The sequence below is a fragment of the Carassius carassius genome, chromosome 3 (assembly GCF_963082965.1).
Source record: "Carassius carassius chromosome 3, fCarCar2.1, whole genome shotgun sequence".
Classification (NCBI taxonomy): domain Eukaryota; kingdom Metazoa; phylum Chordata; class Actinopteri; order Cypriniformes; family Cyprinidae; genus Carassius; species Carassius carassius.
Window position 1 is genome coordinate 5704006 of NC_081757.1, and position 23904 is coordinate 5727909.

General features: G+C 35.4%; 1 protein-coding gene across 1 annotated transcript in view; it reads right to left on the reverse strand.

Moving 5' to 3' along the window:
- Window positions 1-23904, reverse strand: part of LOC132127961 (protein arginine N-methyltransferase 3-like) — a 58328-nt gene that overhangs the window by 6191 nt on the left and 28233 nt on the right. The window contains exons 9-14 of the mRNA XM_059540153.1: window positions 22217-22295; window positions 18437-18523; window positions 15796-15830; window positions 13570-13656; window positions 5123-5173; window positions 3766-3853 (exon numbers count right to left, since the gene is read on the reverse strand). Of these exons, the coding sequence (XP_059396136.1) occupies window positions 3766-3853; window positions 5123-5173; window positions 13570-13656; window positions 15796-15830; window positions 18437-18523; window positions 22217-22295 (427 nt within the window). The remainder of the gene's footprint in view (window positions 1-3765; window positions 3854-5122; window positions 5174-13569; window positions 13657-15795; window positions 15831-18436; window positions 18524-22216; window positions 22296-23904) is intronic.

Here is a 23904-nt window from a genome sequence, read left to right on the forward strand (position 1 = left end):
AGAAACTGGCTAAAGCACCTTCATCCATCTGCGCATCAGATGACATTTCTCCGATTTCCATTATGATAAGACACACTTCATCTGTTAGCACGGCCAGGATGCTGTCTCGCCATCTATGGACATACAGAGCCTTGATCTAAGTGTAGATGGTCTGTTTTGCTTTTATACCTAAACATGAGGCAATATGATTTTTTTTTTAAAGACTTTCAGATTCTGATTCACTTTCCTCTCATAATTTATATAGTTTTCTTCCCATTGTTTGCTTCTTTTAAACAACAGAGGGCAGATATGAGTGTAATTTTGCAAAAGCCAGTTAAAAACAAATAATATAAATTAAAATAAATATTAAAATAAAATGACAAAGAAATTTACATATAAATGAATCAGTTTCTGGCTGATATCAATTACGTTTTTTATGGTATTTCTTAGACTTGAATCCTCTTTAAAGGAACCAAATCATTTTATATGGGCAAAAAGCACTATTTGTATTATTTGTCAGTTAATATAACCGTAGTAACATTACAATTACATTAATCTTATTAATAATAAGTAACATAACTAAAAGTAAAAGCCTTTTCAAACTTATATGTGTATTATATATATTTACGAATACTCTACATTACAAAATATAACCAATATAAGACTTTTTTACAGTTTATAATTTTAAAAAGTCTGTAATAAACAATTATTTAATAAAAATGTAAAGTTTGTCATTATATATATATATATATATATATATATATATATATATATATATATATATATATATATATATATATACATACATACACACACACACACACAAACATATTAGTGCTGTCAAACGATTAATTACATTCAAAATAACAGTTTTTGCTTACATAATATATGTGTGCGTACAGTGTATATTTATTATTATTTAGTATATAAAAATACACAGACATGCATGTACAGTGGGTACGGAAAGTATTCAGACTTTAAATTTTTCACTCTGTTATATTGTAGCCATTAATAAAATAATTTAAGTTAATTTTTTTTCCTCATTAATGTACACACAGCTCCCCATATTGACAGAAAAACACAGAATTGTTGACATTTTTGCAGATTTATTAAAAAAGAAAAACTGAAATATCACATGTCCTAAAGTATTCAGACCCTTTGCTGTGACACTCGTATGTTTAACTCAGGTGCTGTCCATTTCTTCTGATCATCTTTGAGATGGTTCTACACCTTCATTTGAGTCCAGCTGTGTTTGATTAGACTGATTGGACTTGATTAGGAAAGCCACACACCTGTCTATATAAGACCTTACAGCTCACAGTGCATGTCAGAGCAAATGAGAATCATGACGTCAAAGGAACTGCCTGAAGAGCTCAGAGACAGAATTGTGGCAAGGCACAGATCTGGCCAAGGTTACAAAAAGGTTCTGCTGCACTTAAGGTTCCTAAGAGCACAGTGGCCTCCATAATCCTTAAATGGAGGACGTTTGGGACGACCAGAACCCTTCCTAGAGCTGGCTGTCTGGCCAAACTGAGCTATCGGGGGAGAAGAGCCTTGGTGAGAGAGGTAAAGAAGAACCCAAAGATCACTGTGGCTGAGCTCCAGAGATGCAGTCGGGAGATGGGAGAATGTTGTAGAAAGTCAACCATCACTGCAGCCCTCCACCAGTCGGGGCTTTATGGCAGAGTGGCCCGACGGAAGCATCTCCTCAGTGCAAGACACAAGAAATCCCCCATGGAGTTTGCTAAAAAACACCTGAAGGATTCTCTGGTCTGATGAGACCAAGATAGAACTTTTTGGCCTTAATTCTAAGCGGTATGTGTGGAGAAAACCAGGCACTGCTCATCACCTGTCCAAATACAGTCCCACCCAGTGAAGCATGGAGGTGGCAGCATCATGCTGTGGGGGTGTTTTTCAGCTGCAGGGAAAGGACGACTGGTTGCAATTGAGTGAAAGATGAATGCGGCCAAGTACAGGGATATCCTGGACGAAAACCTTCCCCAGAGTGCTCAGGACCTCAGACTGGGCCGAAGGTTCACCTTCCAACAAGACAATGACCCTAAGCACACAGCTAAAATAACGAAGAAGTGGCTTCATAACAACTCCGTGACTGTTCTTGAAGGGCCCAGCCAGAGCCCTGACTTAAACCCAGTTGAGCATCTCTGGAGAGACCTGAAAATGGCTGTCCACCAACGTTTACCATCCAACCTGACAGAACTGGAGAGGATCTGCAAGGAGGAATCCCCAAATCCAGGTTTGAAAAACTTGTTGCATCTTTCCAAAAAAGACTCATGGCTGTATTAGATCAAAAGGGTGCTTCTACTAAATACTGAGAAAAAAAGGGTCTGAATACTTACTTTTTAATAAATGTGCAAAAATATCAACAATTCTGTGTTTTTCTGTCAACATGGGGTGCTGTGTGTACATTGATAAGAAATAAAAAAAAACTTAAATGATTTTAGCAAATGGCTGTGAAAAGATTTGTGAAAAGGGAGTGAAAGATTTAAAGGTGTCTGAATACTTTCTGTACCCACTGTATATATGTAAAAAAAATAAGTCGTTTATATATGAAATATATTTATAAATAATATAAATTATATGGATATACATGTAAATTTTTTATATATACACGCATGTGTGTGTATTTGTATGTACATAATTATACACAGTACTCACACATATACTATGTTAACAAAAAATCGTTTGACAGCACTAATACACACACACACAGTGCATTTGATTTTGTGTACGTTTGCTTATTTACATGATTCAATTTGAATAGATTTGAATTAAAAAAAATTAAAAGAAACTTTCAGTTTAATTTTCTAATATTTAATCTTAAGTGGTGACAGAGCAAGCATATTGTAAGCATATTTAAAAATGTGTTAAGTGGTTAGAATCCTTTGGGATCACAAAAAGTCAATGGATTAAGGCCCGTTCACACCAAGCACGATAACTATAAAGATAACGAAAAAGATATAGTTCTAAAAATCGTTCTCAATATTAAAGAATGGCAGAGTCCACACTACAACTATAACGATAAAGGCACAGAGAAACGGTATCGTTGGAATCATTTTCAGAACAATTTTTTTCCAGCTGATGAATGATATAAACATTGACATCCAATCAGAATCCATCCTGCTGTAACGAGCTCGAGGATTTAAAGCGGCAGACGCACGTGCACTCAGAATAAACAGACGATTTCGTTCGCTGGTGTGGACGCTAATATCGTTATCTTTATAGTTATCTTTATAGTTATCGTTCTTGGTGTGAACAGGGCTTTATTGGTTCTATGTGAAAATACCATGTAATCAGATCACACACAACATCAACCAGTCATATGATTTTAAAGAACATAAAACATATGGCTCACAAAAACAATGCCCCTAAATAAATTATCTACAAACCTGATGTGTTGTGTCATCTTGACACCCTGTTGGAATGATTCTGAAGACACCACATACTTTATCATCATATATATTTATCAACAGAAAGAACAAACTGCATTGTTTATGTGGACGGGCTCTAGAACTGCTCAATCATGTGTCTTTCTCTCAATGACTGACAGATAACCTGTGTCACAGTCTAAAAATCAACTGTCAGAGTAAAGATAGATAAGATACACCTCCCTGGGACACACATCTTTTTTGTGTTTTAAAGAAAGGTGATGGCTGCATATGTACTTGCCAGATCTCATCACAGTTAAAAGACAGACACTAGTACATGCAAACACTGGTGTGAAGACAGTTAAAACAAATAGGAAGCATGTGTGAACAGGGTACAAACCGGTTTTGACAGGAATAGGGCTTTCTAGTAAGAACACTGTTTGTTTCCAGTGAGTCTTAGTGCAGTCTGGAGCAGTGGAGAACATGACCTAAAATTAAAACACAGTTATATTAAAAACCTGTTTATGTTAAAATAAACAGGAAAATGATCTTGCCATGCTTTGCTTACATTGAAAATTGACTGATAAGAGAGAAAATTGATTGATTCTGTAAGTGAATATGTTGAAATACTCAGTTTTGTTGTCAAACTTCATTCAAATAAATATTAACAAATAATATATATAAAATTAGTTATACCATTATAATCTTGTCTGCTGAAAAAAAAAATTAATAAAAAAATAATAATAATTTTTTTTATTATTATATATATATAAAACCCCTCCCAAAACACAATTAAAAATTTAAAGGATTTCAGGGTTACAATGGGAATTGTATTGGATAGAACAACAGTAATAGGAAGTAATAGCAAGCCAATAGGAACAGTAATTCCTATTGGAATAATGCCAAAAACAAAAAGTAAATTTGTAATGGTTTCATGGAAACTAAGATTTTCAGTTTTCTTTTTTTTTTTTTTTTTTTAGCAGGGTAATTATACTCATACTGTGCTGCACATTATTGACAATATTGAGCTGAAGCTTGACTTTGCAAATTAAAAATCATAAATCAAATCGCAATCGCAATATCTGTCAAAAAAAAAATCGCAATTAGATATTTTCCCCATATCACACAGCCCTAATCAGAATCATAAGATATAAACTCACAAGTGTGATAAAAACTTAGAGATAAAAATTCACAATTACTTTTTAAAAAATGTAATATCGGAATAACGGAAATAAGCTTCCATACATCCAGGCCAATAGGTGGCAGTGTAAAGTTCAATGAAAAAAAGTGTAGTGCACATTTTTTTAATTACAACTTTATTACAAGGTGACAATAGACACTAAATTTAGGCAAACTACAGAGAAGTGTGAAGACAGAAAATGGGCCTAAATAAAATTTTTAAAAACAAACCAATTGCTGTGGTTCTCCACCAGATCATTAACACAAACTCAGATGCTGCAGTTTAAACAAAGTTCTCAAACATCAAAAACAGGACAAAAGACGTAAGATCCTTCCATATCCTCCTGCTTAAACTCATATTATCAGAACCCAGTGCACGATCGCTCTCCCAGTGCCTGATGGGTTTAGCTTATTTCCTTGCCTGTTCCAGTTGGCCACTGGAGGAAGGCAAATGCTTATTTCAGCATTTAGGTATGAGAGGCTGGCGATTGCATTGCGATTGCCTCGGGCCTAAAAGACGTCAATGCGTGACCGCAATTGCTCACTGTTAAACAGTACAGCACAGCACTATTGCTTACCTGGTTTCCGCAGCTCTTGTCGAAGAAAATGTCAAAATAGCCCACGATGGCCTGGAATGAAATGGGAGAGAGAGGTTAGAACATGACATTTTCATAAATGCTCACATGTGTTCAGGCCAAAAGGAAGCAATTAGCAAAACAGGGTAAAAACAGACATGTTGACAAGTAATTTAAAAAAGCACAGTGATGTGGAAACGCTCCATCTACAAAGATAATCCTTTTATTTAATAAAGCCTAGTGATTAATAATAATCCTTTTTGTTTGTTCTCTGTGTTAATACACACAGTGTGTAAAATACCCAGTATTATGGAAATGAAAACTACCCTTTTTTTGTCCCAACCTGCCCCCAAATGATGGCGGAGCAACTCTATCAATCTCAGGAGCATACTTGTAGTGGCAATGATGCAGAACTAATAGCTTTTAATCCTGACGCAGCTGACAACACGAGGGTCTGCTCGCTCACACAAAGAGCGCAATCAATGAGAAGAGAGAGAGAGAGAGAGAGAGAGAGAGAGAATACACTGATAGAGAGAAAACGGGGCATAAAGAGAAAGGTAAGCAAGACAACAATAAAAAAAAGACACCTCAAAGATGTTTAAAAATAAAGAGTGGGGAGAAAAATCAGAGGTGACTAAATTTTAAGCAAGCTGTTTACTGGAGCCACTATTTTCTTTAACCAAATCTGGAGTATTTTCAACTTTAATTAAAAAAAAAACACCTTAACATAACTAAACATTTTAAACCTGCTTTATTAAATTAACTCCAATTATAAACTGAAAGTGAATCTTAATTATGACAAACAGACTTATAAAAATGGGGCATGAATAGAGATTTAAGCACGGCAATGGCACATTGAAAATGGAAAAATTCAAAAAGATGTTTAAAAAGAGAGTTTAAATTTAAATGCTTTTTCCTTTAACTAATACACTGGCAGCAGCATTTTTAGTTTTGACTCTTTTGAAATTAAATATAGTTTGTAAAGCATCCTTGCCCATAAAATAAGGTTTAAAAATAAAATTAATAATATAAAATAAAAAGCTGCACACAACTTACAAAATACCTTAAAAATGTATAGACTAATGAAACTATACACTATTTTAAAGTTACTAAATTTAGTTAACTTATAAATTGACTTTCTGTCCAATTCAATAGTTATGATCTGAAGATGCTACAGACTTAAAATAAAATACAATAGTCATTTCAGAAATCTGCCCACAATGTACAAATTTACAAAATACCTTAAAATGACTTGTGCAACAATGCCATATTTTAAAGTTGCTTAAAATAAAATATACATTTACTTTCTGTCCCAAGTGCTTTGGTAGATCCTAAATGTGTAGACAGATAATCAGTCTTTGAATCATAATTATATTACACTCTTAAAAATAAAGGTCCAAATTGTTTTATTTGCTGTGATTGCATAGAATAACCATTTTGGGTTCCCCAAAGAACCTTTCAGTGAATAGTTCTTAATAGAACCATTTTTTTTTAGTGTGAAGAATAATCTGAAAAAAAAACAATAGAAATGATTGTGCAATAGAAAGATTCCATGGATGTTAAAGGATCTCCGTGGAACCAAAGATGCCAATAAAGATCCTTTATTCTTAGGAGTGTATAAAAATTCAACAATTCTTAAATCCAAGCAAATCACTTTTTATCAGAAATGACAGTTAAGATCAAGAGACATCACTGAAGGTGTGATAGAAATAAAGTCAGGTCAGTGTAATTATGGCTTGTAATGAACATTATGTGGAGCAATAATTACCAAATCAGGGCTAATTGCTTATTGAATGCGTTAGAAAGAGTGGATTTGCGAGTCATTTGGCACACCAGAGATGAACTTTATGGGGAAGTTGTGGCCTAATGGTTAGAGAATCGGACTCCCAATCGAAAGGTTGTGAGTTCGAGTCCCGGGGCGGCAGGAATTGTGGGTGGGGGGAGTGCATGTACAGTTCTCTCTCCACCTTCAATACCACGACTTAGGTGCCCTTGAGCAAGGCATCGAACCCCCAACTGCTCCCCGGGCGCCGCAGCATAAATGGCTGCCCACTGCTCCGGGTGTGTGTTCACAGTGTGTGTGTGTGTGTTCAATGCTCTGTGTGTGTGCACTTCGGATGGGTTAAATGCAGAGCACAAATTCTGAGTATGGGTCACCATACTTGGCTGAATGTCACTTCACTTTCACTTTGTCATTGCTGATGACAACAGCTCATAAATATGATTGATTGGGGACAAACATTTCATAACTTTCTCTTTTGATGACTCACATGGTTTCCAAGTTCAATATTTCTCATATGCAACTGTTTACAATCAGCAAAAAAAACCCGCAATTTACTGGAAAGGAGTAATTTACATTTCTACAGTATTTATTTAATTATAAAATGTGTAAATTGAGGAGGATTTCCTTGAATGAAAGGATGAGGTGTGTCACGGCACACACCTTCTCACAGATTGACACACACACACAGAGAGAGAGAGAGAGAGAGAGAGAGAGAGAGAGAGAGAGAGAGAGAGAGAGAGAGAGAGAGAGAGAGAGAGAGAGAGAGAGAGAGAGAGAGAGAAGAGCAGAGAAGAGCAGAGAAGAGCAGAGCAGAGCAGAGCAGAGCAGAGCAGAGCAGAGCAGAGCAGAGCGCAGTAGAGCGCAGTCACCCTGTGAACTCCCAGGGGACACTGTAGTGATAATGTGGGCCATTCTGCCTGAAGTATCTCAGGGACCTTGTGGGGAGAAATACAGCTCTGGCTTAATGCCTGTGCCTCTCTCCCTCCCTTACAAACCAGAGCAGAACACCCACCTATTAATCCTCCTCATCTTCTGTTAAAATAGCTTTAAGAGGACAAAGCCACAGCAACATAATCAAGGGTTTAGCACCACATCCACAAACAACTTCTGTTCTGTGTGATTCATTCGTATGGGCTTATTTAAGGCACTATTAAAAAACAGAATTGCAAAGAGTTAACATGTAATTGTTTACATTTATAGATTTGTAAAAAAAAAAAAAAAAAAGTATATTTTTTTTTTATATTTTTTAACATTTACTATAATAATTACAATCAATTATATTTCTAATATGGTCATAATTTTATTATAAACAATAGGCCTTTATATCTTAATATGTTTTCTCAAATACATTTTACCTTCAATTACAGTCTTCCGATAATTTTATATAATTAATAGTAGTAATTGTAATAAAATAGCAAGGTGGTGCATACATTTTTTCCTTGTTTGCCATAAATCGGAGAGTCTTTTATTAAAAAATAATAATAATAATAAAATTCTGCATCTCCAAACCGCTTTTCTTTAAACGGGTTCATCCTTTTTGTCAGCATAAATTGCCCAGAAATGTTAACAGAAACCAAGACCCGACAAAAGAGGATGCGCACTGAAAACACAGGGGTCAGAGCCAAATAACTCCCTGCCAGAAATAAAACAAAATAAAACCACCCCCGTTAACGCACCGGGGCGGAGTGAAAGAGAAGACACAAAAGCCCGAGCTGCGCGGGGAAAAGGGGGATAAATGGTGGAAACGGAGGCTTTTTATTCTCATCAAAGTGTTCAGCCTTCACATCCGGGGAATGTCGGGAGATAAGTGATGCGCGCGAGCTGTTTCCCGGCCCAGGAGGCGGCGCACAGTGCCACTCAGCGAGGCTACCTGGAGAACAGGTCGAGGGAAAATTAATAATTATCATCATCGCTAACACCAACGGGGAGCAATTCATCATCAAGCCCTTTCCAGCGTTATCATGTCGGAGCAGAGCGTGGTGCAGCCAGATACAATTATGCAGCGAGCTGCGAAGGAAGGGGAGCTAATGCGCTTTTGATGGGGTTTATTCACGCATGCGAGGCGTCACACTCGACCACCTCGAGCTCTCTACCCCCCTCCTCCTTCTCCACCCGGCGTCTCCCTTATTCTGTGCATAACACACACCAATGCCAACGAAGCTCCCATTCCTGTTATTCTGCTTTTCCCTCAGAGTTTGACGTTCCGCCGCACTGGAAACAAATGCACAGGGTTTAATTAGAGGGGAAGGACATTACTGCAGGAACACTCACAGTCACCTACATAAAGTGGAGTATAGAGAGAGGCAGAAATGCTGAAGAAAAGTGGTAGCCTATCATTAGTTAAAACAGAACAAATACAGCCTTTCTTGCTTCTCTTAGAAGAGGATCACAACACTTTTTGTCTTGAAAATTACTAAAAATAACTTCATACTATTTCAGGTCATTTGAACAAATAAGTGGTAAAAATGTTGCCTCCTGTTATATTCAACTGTTCATGAACAATGGAAAAACCACTAGATGTGGTGCTATATGCCCTCCATTTACATCTTCTGATCTAAAAATGTATAATAAAAATCTTTTAACTAAAACAGAGTAAAATCTATGACTGGATGAGCCATACTGGTGTTTGGGCACGTGCATGTCCTTCCTCCAGCCTGTTAAAATCGACAGTGTTGCTTAAACACTTATGCGGTGAGAGGGTTTGTACACTACTGCCTCTAGTTTGACACTCTGCTGGAACTGGTGTTTTTAAAATAGCCTCACATTCTAGTAATTATTAGTCTCTCTCACAAAGCAAAGCACAATCGTTCATGCAACAGAATAATTTTTGTGCACATTACAATGCAAAACAACTGTATGCATCATGAGAGATGAGTATTTGTGTGCATGATACATCACACATCACTTGGGATAGCAAGGACATGGATAAACTTGCGAACCAGTTTTCCAAAACTTAATATCTTTCTCCCAAAATCTTTGTTTCTTAAACATTTCTCTCAATTAAATTGTAGGCCATCCTGTACATACTGTTCTAAAAAACAAGTAGCTTTTATCATGCCAATAAAAATCTTAATGTGGCCACTAGAAAAGCAGTAACAAAAATAGAGTAACGATTGCAGAATTGTTTGTACTCAAACTTCACTTCCCTGCTGATAAACTATCATGCATTTACAGTAACCCCTTTTTGATTACTCTGGGGCATTTTTAATTATAAGAAAGTAAAAAATAGGCTTTATTAGATTCAGAGCTTAATTAGGCAAGTCACTTGAGATAAATGCATTTGCTAGATCACGATTACTACTATTTTGCGATGGCTACTGGAGGCCAAGAACTAACAAAGAGTAACTAGTATGTACAAAAGGAAGTGTAATTTGCATAAAATGGACATTTACACTGATGATCTATACTGAAACTCCACTGACTTGATTTCACCCAATGAGTCTCTGCTATTTGGGATATCTAAAGATGTCCCATTGTTAACATTCACTGGAAATGTCGAGTCAGTCTCTGAAGTCGTCAGAAATGCAGGATGAGCGCATTGCAAGATGTCACTGTGCTTTTTGACAGAAATAATATGCATGATGGTCACAATAAATCATAACAGATGGATCTTGATACAGTGATGTTGTTAATGACTAATGTTTTATTGCACAGCCAGCTACACTTTCATTTAAAAGATTTGTAAATGTTTTTCAAAGACTCTTTTGGCCAACAGAGCTGCATTTATTCAATAAAAGTACACTAAAATCAATAATAATGTGTGTGACGAGTGGGGCGGGGCCGAGAGACGTGGGAACAGAGCGAGGCCGGTGGAGTGATTGGAGATGAACGACACCTGTTCGACCCACCGGTCTCGAGTCCCACGGAGGAGATGGAATTATATAAAACTGGAGCGACGACAGTGAAGGACGAGAGAGGACCAGGCCTGGGTTTTAGTTTGTGTTTTGATTTTTATTTGTGCGCGTCTGTCATCCGTGAGGGGCTGACGCGCTGTTTTGTGTTTATTTTGATCATTAAAATATCATTTGATTGTCCGCCGGTTCCCGCCTCCTCCTTCCCGATGATTATGGAGATTTTATTCATTACAATGTGAAATATTACTGCAATTTTAAATAATTGTTTTGTACTTAAATATATATATATATATATTAAATGTAATGGAAAACCTGAATTTTCGGCATCATTACTCCAGTCTTCAGTTTCACAAGATCCTCCAGAAATCATTCTAATATGCTGATTTGGTGCTCAAGAAACATTTAAATTATTATCAACATTAAAATCATATGCTGCTTATTTTTTTGTGGAAACTGATATTTTTTTGCTAGATTCTTGAATATAAAGTTCAAAAGTACATCAAAAGAGAAATAATCTGAAATTAAATTATTTAGTAACACTGTAAAGGTCTAATTGGAATTAACTTCCAATTCTAAGTTAAGCACATTTTTTAAAAGAACTGAACTTCTGTTAGTGCTTACACTCCATATAGCTAACTTCTACTCATTGCCTTGTCTCCACTGACATTTTACAAATATGGAGAAAACAAGCATTGTCCCTCTTTCTCCCCCCCCCCCCCCCCAAATACTGTATGATCATTACCAGTATTGTTCTTGTCACAGCTTGATGTAACATGAAGTGTCCTTAAGCCAAATCACCACTGACGCAAACATTACGCACAACCATCTTCAGATGTGCTTTAACTGCAGTGCACAAGACGTGTCATGAACATTTTATACCTAATATACAAGCTCTAGACCCTCAATGTTAGCTGTATTTTTCTAGCAAACATATTGTCCTGAAATGAATAGTTCACACAGAAATGGATTTACTCACCCTCATGATGTTTTAAACCTGTATGTTATTTTTCAGAGAGCCACAAAAGAAGAAACTCTCAAAAAACGTTCATGCTACACTTAAAGTAAACAGGCGGCACAGTACTTTGGCCAAAACTGAGCTTAACGATACATACTGAATTTATCAAAATGAATCTGACAAATTAGGAGTGACACACTTTTTTCTAGAGGAGGGAGGTTAAAGAGAAAGCAGTAGAGATGCTGAGAGAGAGAGTAAGGAGAGACTGCCGTCCCTGTGGACAACGTGAGCCGAGGACCAGTGCAACTATAGGAGCGAGTGTTATTTGTCTTCCGCCAGCCGAGCACGAGAGCGCAGGGTAGCGCTGTTCATTTAATGCAAGGTTAGGCAGCCTGATGTGATGAATGGACTGTCGGCAGGAGAATAAGTCCATGCACTCAATCATGGGGACGACAGCATTTTCCCTCCGTTTTTGGGGTGCCTCCATAATTACATGACAAAGCAGTGCAAAATAGGGCGCTGAATCCCATCTTTGACTATAAATGGAATTTTCCTCAATACATTCAAGGATATTTAAAAAACTGCAAATTGCTTGTACCTGCCTCTTATCTAAAAATAGAAGTTTTTAAACGGGGAGGAAATCAGGATGTGCTTTTCCATTACTGGAGAGCAGCAGAGAAATTAGATGATGTTTACAAAGTCCATTAAATACAGAGTAACTCGGAAAGGGGAAGGGAGATAATAATACAGTATTGATTAATCCATAAAAGTTATAACAAAGAAGCAGGAACAAAACCTGGGAGACAAAAGAAAAATTACACTTGAAATTTCAGCTGCCTTTTTTTTGACCGCCTCTCACCAAGTCTCGCTCTTTCAGATACACACACATGCTCTCTCTCGCCATAAAATACACCCGACACAAATGGTGAACTAGCACACAATATAGCTAGAAAAAAAGGAACATATTGTCTTGAAAGGAATAGTTCACGCAGAAATGGATTTACTCACCCTCATGTTGTTCTAAACCTGTATAATATTTTTCAATGAAGCACAAAAGAAGAAACTCTCAAGAATGTCCATGCTGTTTCCTACAATGTAGGCTGTTCAAGATCCAATAAAACACTATAAAAATAGTCCCAATTACTCTTTTAAAACCAAAAGGCATTGGTTCTAGAATGTGTCATAAGTGACTGCACCAGCTCAATTAAGCTGAATCAACAACTTCTAAAATGATGTATATTAAAAAGATGATTTCAGTGACTATTGACAAAAAGATACTGTATGGTTTCAGAGAAATATATAGCTTACGTTGAATCTATACTACCATTCAAAAAGATAGGTGTTGGTAAGATTTTGTTTTTTAAATATCTTATTCTCTCTAAGGCTTTTTCAAGCTATATCATTTACTTTTTTGGGATTTTTATGGTATTTTATGTTCTTTTTGGAGCTTGACAGACATGACAACAATGAAAAGTTCCAGAAACCGAGCTTGAGATTTCAAAATTTACACAAGGGTGAGTAAATAATGACAGATTTTTGTATCAGATCTCCCTATAATAACCTCCCACCTTATTTGATCTCACAAATGGAGATATGTGGTTGAATTTAGGTCATGAAATAATTAAAGTAAACCTTTCCGTGCCTGTCTTTACCTCCACCTGTAAGAATACTTGTCTGTCCATCAAACCAGACTGATGTCTGAGCTCCCTGACCCATCCCATCCAATCAAAGGGCCAATCCATTTTCCCACCCCTAATTAATCTTCACACCTGACAACCTTGATTAGCTATGATGATCACAGTTTGTTTGCAAGTTTGTTGGTAAATGTGTGTTTGTGTTTGAAGTTGGATCTACTGACTGTACAGAAGGTGCTGGCCGTTATCTTTAGGCTGAAGTCTTCAGTGAACTCCAGCTCAGACACAGTCACAGAGCCACAGTCAATAGTCTAGAGAGAGATACACAGAGAGACACACACACAACTTTTTCAAACTTCCTTATGTAGCTGAATAAAAAGTTGTCCATCCCATTCCATTTTATATAATTATGAAACCCTACAGTCAACTTTGTTGTTTACTGTTAATAACATTCTGTATTATAGTGGTTCAACTTCAAGGAACAGTTCACCCAAAAATGAAAATTTGCTAAAAAAAAAAAAAAAAAAAAAAAAATGTACTCAGCCCCAAGCAATCCTAGATGTATATGAGTTTGTGTTTCTTTATTGGAACAGTTTTGAAAAAAGTAGCAATACGTACTGTAGCTCACTAATGGATTGTCTGCAGTGAATGGGTGCCATCAGAATGAGAGTCCAAACAGATCACGAATCGAGTCCATCAATTAACATTGTGAAGTGAAAAGCTGCATGTTTGCAATAAATCCAAATTTATTTCAAAATTGATAATAATGTTTCCTTTAGTGAAAATGTCCATCACCTTTATCCATTGCATCAAAATCCACCGATATAGTTTTTCAGAACTGGTTAGGACTGTTTTCTGATCGCATTTTGGAGAGCCTGAGGGTGAGTAAAGTTGAGCAAATGGGGTTTTTTTTGAGGGGGGGAGGGTGAACTATTCCTTATAGCAAATGAATGTGAACACAACAAACAAGGCAGGGTTTCTTAGACAGTTAAACCTGGATGTCAATTTTAGACATTTAATTTTTTTTAATTAATATTAAATAATTGCATTTGCAAAATGATTACATGAATATCTGCATGATACAATTATATATATATAAAAAAAAACTTAAATATAATAAAGCTGTGATTGTGGCAAGTTTAAGAGGAAGATGAGTCAGTAAAGAGAATTCCATGCTGGAGTGTTCATTTAATGGAACCCTGACTACCATTAAATAGCGTTATTGGGGTGGGTCAATGAGATAATGGAAGTAAGATGTGCAATGTTTCTGCACAGACAGTAAAAGATTGATTTGTGCATTGAATTTTCATTACTGCTTATGTCTGAACCATTTTATGGTCAAGGTCAAAGAATATAATGAAATTCAGTTCCTAAGGTTGAACATATGGGTAAAAACATGTAAACTTTTCTGATAATTAATAATCTGCATATTAAATAAATCAGCAAAAATCTTACAATTGTGGTCTGTCTAGTCAAAATATGTACAGTATCTACTGTTTAATCACATATCTAATGCTTACCAGTAGCTTTCTTGTAAACATAAAATATTAGATTGATTTGTGACTTTTTTTTAAACAAAACTTTTGTAAGATATGCATGACATGCATGACACTAAAGCTGGTTTAAGGCAAAACTCCATTAAACAGCATAAAAAGCATTAAACAAAAACCGCATTAAGCATATGTGTGTGTTTGTAAGTGGACCCAAGGCCATGGCAGTGGTAAGTAATGAAGTTTACTAAAGAGGACGTTAAACAAGGATTAGATTAATCAATCAGCTATTCTGTCACAGACTCTCTCTGAGGCTTTACTTCCTCTCTCACGATCTGTCACTCTCTTCATCTTCTGCCTTTATCCTATCTACATTCCTTCCCCTCCTCCCTCCATCTCAAAACAAGGCCCCAACACAGGAAATTGGCTTTCTGTCAGGCCCAGACTCAATTAATTAGAAATTCAGGTGCTCTAATGATGTGCACCAAATCCAATAAGACAGAAACCATCATATAGTTAAAAAGAGGGGATTAGTAACAAGATTAGTCAAATGCATAGCGATATTTCACCCAAACATGAAAGCATCACAGTTTTAATCATCATCCACTTTTGTTTTATGAAACAGAGAAGCTTGGACTTTTTTTTTCAAAAACTCCTTGTTGGTGTTCATTTATTTGATCAAAAATACTGTAAAAGCAGTAACATTGTGAAATATTATTACAATTTAAAATACCTTTTTTTTCATATATTTTAAAATGTAATTTATTACCATAATGCAAAGCTGTGTTTCCAGCAGCCACTGCTCAAGCATTCAGCATCTCATGATCCTTCAGAAATCATTTTAATATGCTGATATTGTGCTCAAGGGACATTTGTAGTTATCAATACAGGGAAAAAAAAGGGTCAAGCTTAATATTAGTTTATTTAATAATAGTCACTGTGTTTCTGAGCGTCCCCCACCGCCGCCAGGCTGATATTGCAGCAGTCTGGATAGACTAAGAAGAAAGATGATACATGAAAGTGAGTAAAAGACATAAGCTGCACAGCTTACATATGATATATGTACAGTCAAACGAAGCCCTCATGAGTCAACACTTCAGATGACAAGAACATTATTCATTTAACAGATAATTTCTTATCCAAAGTGACTCGCAGCACATATTTTACTACAGTCATCTGGATCCTAAATCGCACCTTCTGGGATTTGAACCCAAAACCTTTGGCTTACCAGGCCACAACTCCAACCTCTAAGCCATGTCACATCGATTAAAAGATTTATATGCAGCTTTTCAGATCTCTGGTCGCAGTGGTTCGCTCATATGATCTAGACATATCTGGGTTATACTGCTCCCAGGGATGCTGGTTTGAGTCCATTAAACTGTAAATGACTCCAATTAAATGTCCTACATTTATAAACTTTGACTGCATATTAACGGGTTGTCATTAAATATAGCAGCTCTGAATGTTTGCACAAACTTAGTGCCATTAATCAAAGAAGGAAAAGCTTCCACAACTATATAGAAACGGCAGTCTGAATGCACCACAGTTATGACAAGGCATAAGGAATATTAATGCAATCATCAATACTCTTTACACACGAGTAAAACAGTAAACAGTAACAGTAAATGTGTTACAAATACACAGATGAAAAGCCAAGGAAACCAAAGACCATTTCAATTAAAGCTGAATCAGGATAACATAACTAAAAACTAAAAATATGACTAGTTTTTACAAAAATTTAGGTTTTATGTAATTGAAAACTAAAGCATAACAGACGGCTGGTCACTGTGTGGGCGTATTAGACCTCATCCTTTACACAAATGTGCAATAATGAGCACATCTATCATGAAATGGTAAAGCACAGCCTTGACAGTCTCTTTCAGTAATGTTTCAGCCATTTCCAGCACTAGTAAATGTCCCTGTGTGATAATGGTAATGGTTACCATGCACATGCTTCTGGCAAAAAAAAAAAAAAAAAATTCTAAATTCAGCTGATGGTCATAATCGTAAAAACTCTGCATTCATCAGTTCTTAATGTCTGTTGCGTTTGGCCATCAGACACAAACTCAAAGCTCTGTGCATTTATTTCACATTCCAGGAGAAAGCAGACGTCACTAATATATATACTACAAATAAGATATCATGAAAAGTGCAAATCCTAGTTGTCCCTTTTTAATAATTTAAAAACTAAAATATTTAATGTTACAATTACTGTGAACTCCTCCGATACTCACATGGTTGGTATGAGTATCGGAGGAGATCAGGGTAATTGTAACACTAAATATTTTCAATTACAAACAAACTACAGTTTATGCTGTATGTATGAGGTAATGTTCTCTCTGTGCTTGAGATAAGGAAGTGATTGCATCAATGACAAATGGTTGTAGCACTTGTTTAAAAAAATCTTTGAAGTAGTTATTTTATATAGTTTAAGTTTCAACAGCAAAACAATTTATTTAAATAAAGAGAATTTAACTCTTTTCAAAGAATTAAAATTTAGGTTCCAACTAAATGCATAAATATTTCTGACAGCTAAAATAATTAGTATCATATAAAGGTATAACCAATATTAATTTGAAAAAATGCACTACAAATGTACAAATGAGTGAAAAATCTTAAAGTGACTTACCTGGTTAAACAAAGCTAAAAATAATAAAGTAATATTCTGAAATGAAATTAATACTCTTATTAATACTTTTATTCAGTAATGGATGCACAAAATAGACCAAAGTGACAGTAATTACTTTTTTAATTATATTTCAAATAAATGCTTTTCTTTTGCATTTTTTTTTTTATTTGTCAAAGAATGCTGGAAAGACATTTTCAAAAAATATTGTGAAATAAAAACTGATCTGAAATGTTTCTTAAGCAGTAAATTAGCATATTAAAAATGATTTCGGAAGGATCATGTGACACTGAAGAGTAATTACTGGAGTAATAATGCTGAAAATGCAGCTTTGCATCATAGGAATAAATAAATTTGTTACATTTATTAAAATTTAAATAATTTAAATAATAATAATAATTTTTGCAACATTACTGTTATTACTGTATTTTTGATCAAAGAAATGCAGCCTCTGTGATCACATTTTATGTTTCAAAAACAAAAAAAACCCTACTGATTAAAATAATCATGAATGGTATTGTGAAATGTTATATTTTATAATAATATTATATTTTATATCTGATATTACATAATAGAAGAACACAGACAAGGAAAACTTTCTTTCTTGTAATTAGATGTTATAGGTTCAGCAGTGAGACCTATAAAAAAAACAGCTATTTCAAATCAGACAGTGCCATTAACTCTGTCCAAGACTTGAAGTTTCAAGATACAGAAATCCATGCTGGGCTATATTTCACCAACTTTGTCTGACCTTTAATCAGGGGGTTAAGGGTGCACATTCACTCTTTCGCACCTTAATAAAGTGTGTGCCATTAAAATCTCGTCTCCCATGTGACAGGATCGTGACTGGTGAGTTATACCCCCCAGCCTGTTCCTTAAAGCCTTCGCTGTGACCCTACGTGTGTCACGTAGGGTGAAAAACCACACACACACACACCTGGAGTGTATTGTCACCTCATTTTCTCTGATTAGTACAGCTATGAGTGATTGTCTTGGGAGACGCAAGTGAACGCTGATTGGGTGCTACACGGGACTGTCCCACACCTGAGTGGGGAGCAGAGGCTATAGAGAGAGGGAAGAGGGATGAGGGGGAGGCAGTGTCCCAAGATTCATAGCTTTGACATCTGCGTCCTTCTCGACTCGGTGCTCATGGCCCGTTTGTCAAGCACCTCCCTCCGGTTTCTCTTGAGGGCAGCCGTGAAGATGAAGAGGGTAGTGGGAACAGGGGGTGGAAAATTAATAAAAATAACAGTGTTCATCGTCTGTTTGATTACGTCTTTAATGGATTTTTACCGTACATTTCTGCCATATGTACATCAGTTTGACAAAGTCACCACTGATAAGCTACTACTAAATATATAGTAGAAACTTAATTTTCTGTCAAGCTGCTTTGCAACGTTTTGTAGCGTGAAGCGCTATACAAATAAACTTGAATTGAAAAAAGGCGTCCAGTGATGAGAGAGAGGAAGTGTGGGCCATGTTTCAGGATGAAGAGAAAGGTTAATAATATGAGGTATAAAAGGAAAGATGAAAGAAGAGAGGGAGGTTATAGTGGCAGGGGTAAGTAATGTCGATCTGACACAGTGCAGAGCTGCCACATGATGGGTCATTATATCAATCTGCTTCACACCAGGTATACACGGCTGCGGGCTTTCCAACTGAACGGAAAAATAGAAACGCACTGCCTCACTGGACGAGACAGTGCTGTTCAGCCTGTGCCTCTCAGTTTCTGGCTTTCCAAGCAGATTTAAAATGTTCAACATTTCTTTCCCTGGAAAAGTGTGGATGCCTCATCCTAGATACAACATATTTTTGAGCAATAAAATAACAATGTACCACCCCTAATACAACATGCATGTATTAGGTATAAATAGTTTATGGCTGTGACATAAATAAAGCCTACTTCTTTTAAATAAGTGGCAATAGTTTTGAAAAGTCTTGAAGTAGTCGAAAAATGTAAATTATGTCTATAATATTTAAAACTGCTGTCAAGAGTATTTATATATATATATATAATATTTTTTATTAAATACTCTTGACAGCAGTTTTAAATATTATATATATATATACATACATATACTCAGTACAGACCAAAAGTTTGGACACACCTTCTCATTCAAAGAGTTTTCTTTATTTTCATGACTATGAAAATTGTAGAGTCACACTGAAGGCATCAAGGGCTATTTGACCAAGAAGGAGAGTGATGGGGTGCTGCGCCAGATGACCTGGCCTCCACAGTCACCGGACCTGAATCTAGCTGAACCTAGAATATGACATTTTCAGTTTTTTCACACTTTTTTGTTATGTATATAATTCCATATATAATTCCACATGTGTTAATTCATAGTTTTGATGCCTTCAGTGTGACTCTACAATTTTCATAGTCATGAAAATAAAGAAAACTCTTTGAATGAGAAGGTGTGTCCAAACTTTTGGTCTGTACTGTATATATACATACATACACACACACACACACACACACACACACACAATACTGTTGTTAATGAAAATTACATTTAAAATTATAATGAAATAATCAAAATATTAGAGTAATGAAAACAACAAAAATCCTGCCATGATAGGGATAAATGACATATAAACACAATTTAAAATAGCTGTTTTCCATTTGAATACTTTACAATATTAGTGTTTTACTGTATTTTGATCTATCTATCTATCTATCTATCTAGACAGTAAAGAGTCAAAAGTTAATGATCTTTAAAATACTTAAATTACTTTTTAATTAACTAATTAAACTTTATATTTATTATTAAATAAAATACTGTTATTAATTAAAAATATTTTTACATAAAATATTTATAATATAGAATTTATATATATATACACACACACACACACACACACACATGTGTGTGTGTATATGTAAAACTACCCAATGATATAATACAGTGTGGTCTGATTCACAAATGAATGACTACTATAGGCCACTTTTGAATAAAGGTCAAAATGACTCAAAAATGAAGCTTGCTCATTCACTAAATCTTTTTTTTTAAAGTAATTAATACTTTTATTCAGCAAGAATGCAACAGTAAAGATATGTATACTATTACAAACGATTTATATATTTCAAATAAATACTTTCTACTGAAAACAATGCCTCATGGTTTCCACAAAAATATCAATGGTGAAAACAGTTGTGCAACTGTACATAATAATAATAAGAAATGTATCTTGAGCAGCAAATAAGCTTAATAGAATGATTTCTGAAGGATCATGTGACTCTTCAGACTGAAATGAATTACATTTTAAAATAGAAAACAGCTATTTTAAATTGTAACAATAATATTTCACATTTACTGTATTTTTTTTTAATCTAAATACATACTACTTATGATCAATTATTTAGAGCTCCTTAAAGTATAAAAAGTACCATTAATAGAATAACTAAAGAGACTGGAGACATTAAGTGGGATCATAATCATAACTAGAACAGTTAAATTCCTTACAATTCCCAACTCTACCCATCCTCAATCCCATGATGCCTTAAAGATCATTAGAGAGTAACATCTCCTGTTTCAGGATCTGTGACGTTATAATTAATCCAGTCAGCGTGTGCACAGTGCTGCGTACCACGAACCTCCTCAGCATCTGTTCACTTAAACTTCCACAGTGGACAAGAAAATGACGCAGAGCCACAAGACTCGTGCAGAATATTTAACATCCACTTCCACTCGGTCCACAACCTTTGGCAGACTTTAGTTTCCCCGAACAATGAAAGAAAAACATTTTGATTTCTGGTATCTAGAAGGTGAGTGCCCAAGGACTGTTTAGTTATTCAGCACTTGGTTTAATTTATGTTTTATTGACACAAATCAATATGTAGTAAAAAGCACAGCACCATGCAGGGTGTGAGATAAAGAGAGATAACACCTGGAAAACACACAGAGCATTATGCTGTAAACTACGCAAGTGTGAAAGGCCTAATCTGCACTGAATTATAGTGAGTTGAATAGATTCTAATAGATGAATAGATAATTTTTTAGTAATTGATTCCATACTGTCAACCGACCGACAGACAGACAGACAGTTTTACAGTGTACAGTATCTGATACTCTCCAAAACTGTGCTATAATTCATAATTTTTATTCTATTTGTGCACAAAAAGTATTCTTGTAGCTTCGTAAAATTACGGTTGAACCACTGATGTCACATGGCTTATTTTAACTATCTCCTTGCTATATTTCTGAGCCTTGATCATGGTAATATCCTTGCTGTCTATGGGAGGGTCAGAGGGCTCTCGGAATGCATCAAAAATATCTTAATTTGTGTTCCGAAGATGTATGGAGGTTTTACAGGCTTGGATCAACATGAGGGTGAGTAATTCATGACAGAATTTTCATTTTTGTGTGAACTATCCCTTTAAGGCATATTAACACGCCTCCATGTTTTCAATGGTCATGGTCAGGATAAAGGGGAAGGCAAAACAATGTTCAACACTACACCATTTTCATAATAACACCTCCTTAAAATGTCCCTGCAGGGGAAACAAACACACACGTTGACTGATCTTTCATCATTTCGGCCAGCCCTGATTCAGTCTGTATGAAATCCTCCTATTAAAATAAATGAAGTCTGTTTGATAGACCTTGAAAATAAAAGCCCACAATGTGAAATGGGCTCACTGTATTCCATCAGTAAAAAAAAACTATTGGTAGGTCTAGCCAAGGACCTCCCAGATACCCCTAAGCTTAGAATGAGAAGGTAAAAAGGCTGAAACATGAAGATGTGACTTACCCAAACCATCTTCTGTAAGGTATCGATCCCTGGCATACAGCACAGAGTCCAGCATTGACTCAAACAGCAGGAAGTAGCCCTAGAAAATGACAACATTGGGGGAAAACTTTTTCATATTTAAAGATACATATAAAAGGCCAGAGATTGCATTCAGGTACACTGTAAAAAACGATTGTGATTTTAACAGTAAAAGACTATAAAACCATTACAGTAAAAACCTGCTAACTGATTAACAGTTTCTTTAATATATACTGTGAATAACTGTAACAGATCTAACCTTACATTTAATTAAAATGCTTTATTTTATTAAATTTAAATAAAATTCTGTTAAAAGTACATATTTTTGGAAGTGAAAAAGAACAAGTCTATAATGACACTTCACATTTGATGTTTTTTCATTGAAATAGATTTATTTTATAGTTTTTTTTTCTTATCAGATGTGTACATAAGGGTACTATCTTACATCTGATGTTAAATTAATGTTTATTTAAATTAATGCATTATTTTAGCATCATGGGTGTCACCATGATGATGTTTACCATCTCAGCTTGTGGAAAAGCTGCTTCTGATGATACATTGTCATTTTTTGCTGTAAGCAGTGGTACAAAGCAGATGGTTGGTATATTAACATACAATCAATTAATGATATGTGTTGAATTTTTATTTATTTAATTATTTACTGTAAATGTAAGTTAAATCTGTAAAACCTAAAATGTTGCTACCATATTTTTTATCGTACATTTCTGGTATTTTATCTTAAATGTCACAGTTTTTTATTTGTTTGTTTTGTATTTTTTAAACATGAATTTTACATGTTCTCATTTCAATAACAAATAATGTTCGATGGGGTAAAATTGCTATTTTATTTCATTTTTTTTATGCTAAAATTAAATATGAAAATAGGATAGAAACAAGCTCTTTTAACTAGGCACATTTATCAACTACCTAGAACAGCCTATCAACCCCCCATGAGCTTCCGCATGAGCAAACTCCACATGCAATATCTTTCAAAAATGTTTCAAGACTAATATTTGGCATTTTCAAACATGCATCCACAAACACAACCAAACCGATATCAAACACGAAACCTCCGGATTTATGAGACCTTCAGACTGCACCCTGTTAAAACCTATGCATAGTCACCCAACATCCCATTTCACTGCACTGACCCCTCACTGACACTGGTTTTGCATGAGTAGTTTACACGTAACCTCCTGAATTATTCTATTACCGCTCAACTGCAGCTTGACTGCATCTCACTGGCCTCAATTTGGACAGCAGCACGGACAGCCATGAGTGAAACAAGGCTGCTTTATGCTAACTCAGAGTAATCTAAAACAGAGGCACAATCAATTACAGAAGACAGACGTGATGGATGTACCTAGAATGAGGGGTAACATTCTTCATCAATGTGGTCTTCTGCTGTCTAGTTGGTTCAAAAGTTATATGGAAGTCTAAAAGCAAATAAGTACAACAAGATGTTCTTTATCCCCAAAGTGTACATGTGGTCTTGCACAATGTGTATCTTAGTGTGGAAATGACAACTCTCATGTGCACAAAACACTTTCCTTTAGAAATAAATAAATAAAATAAAAAAAATTTATAATAATATTTCAATATACAACAAAGGCATCCTCTCATGATGTTTTATTGATAAGTCTGTTGCTGTAAAAGGTCACATAGGCACT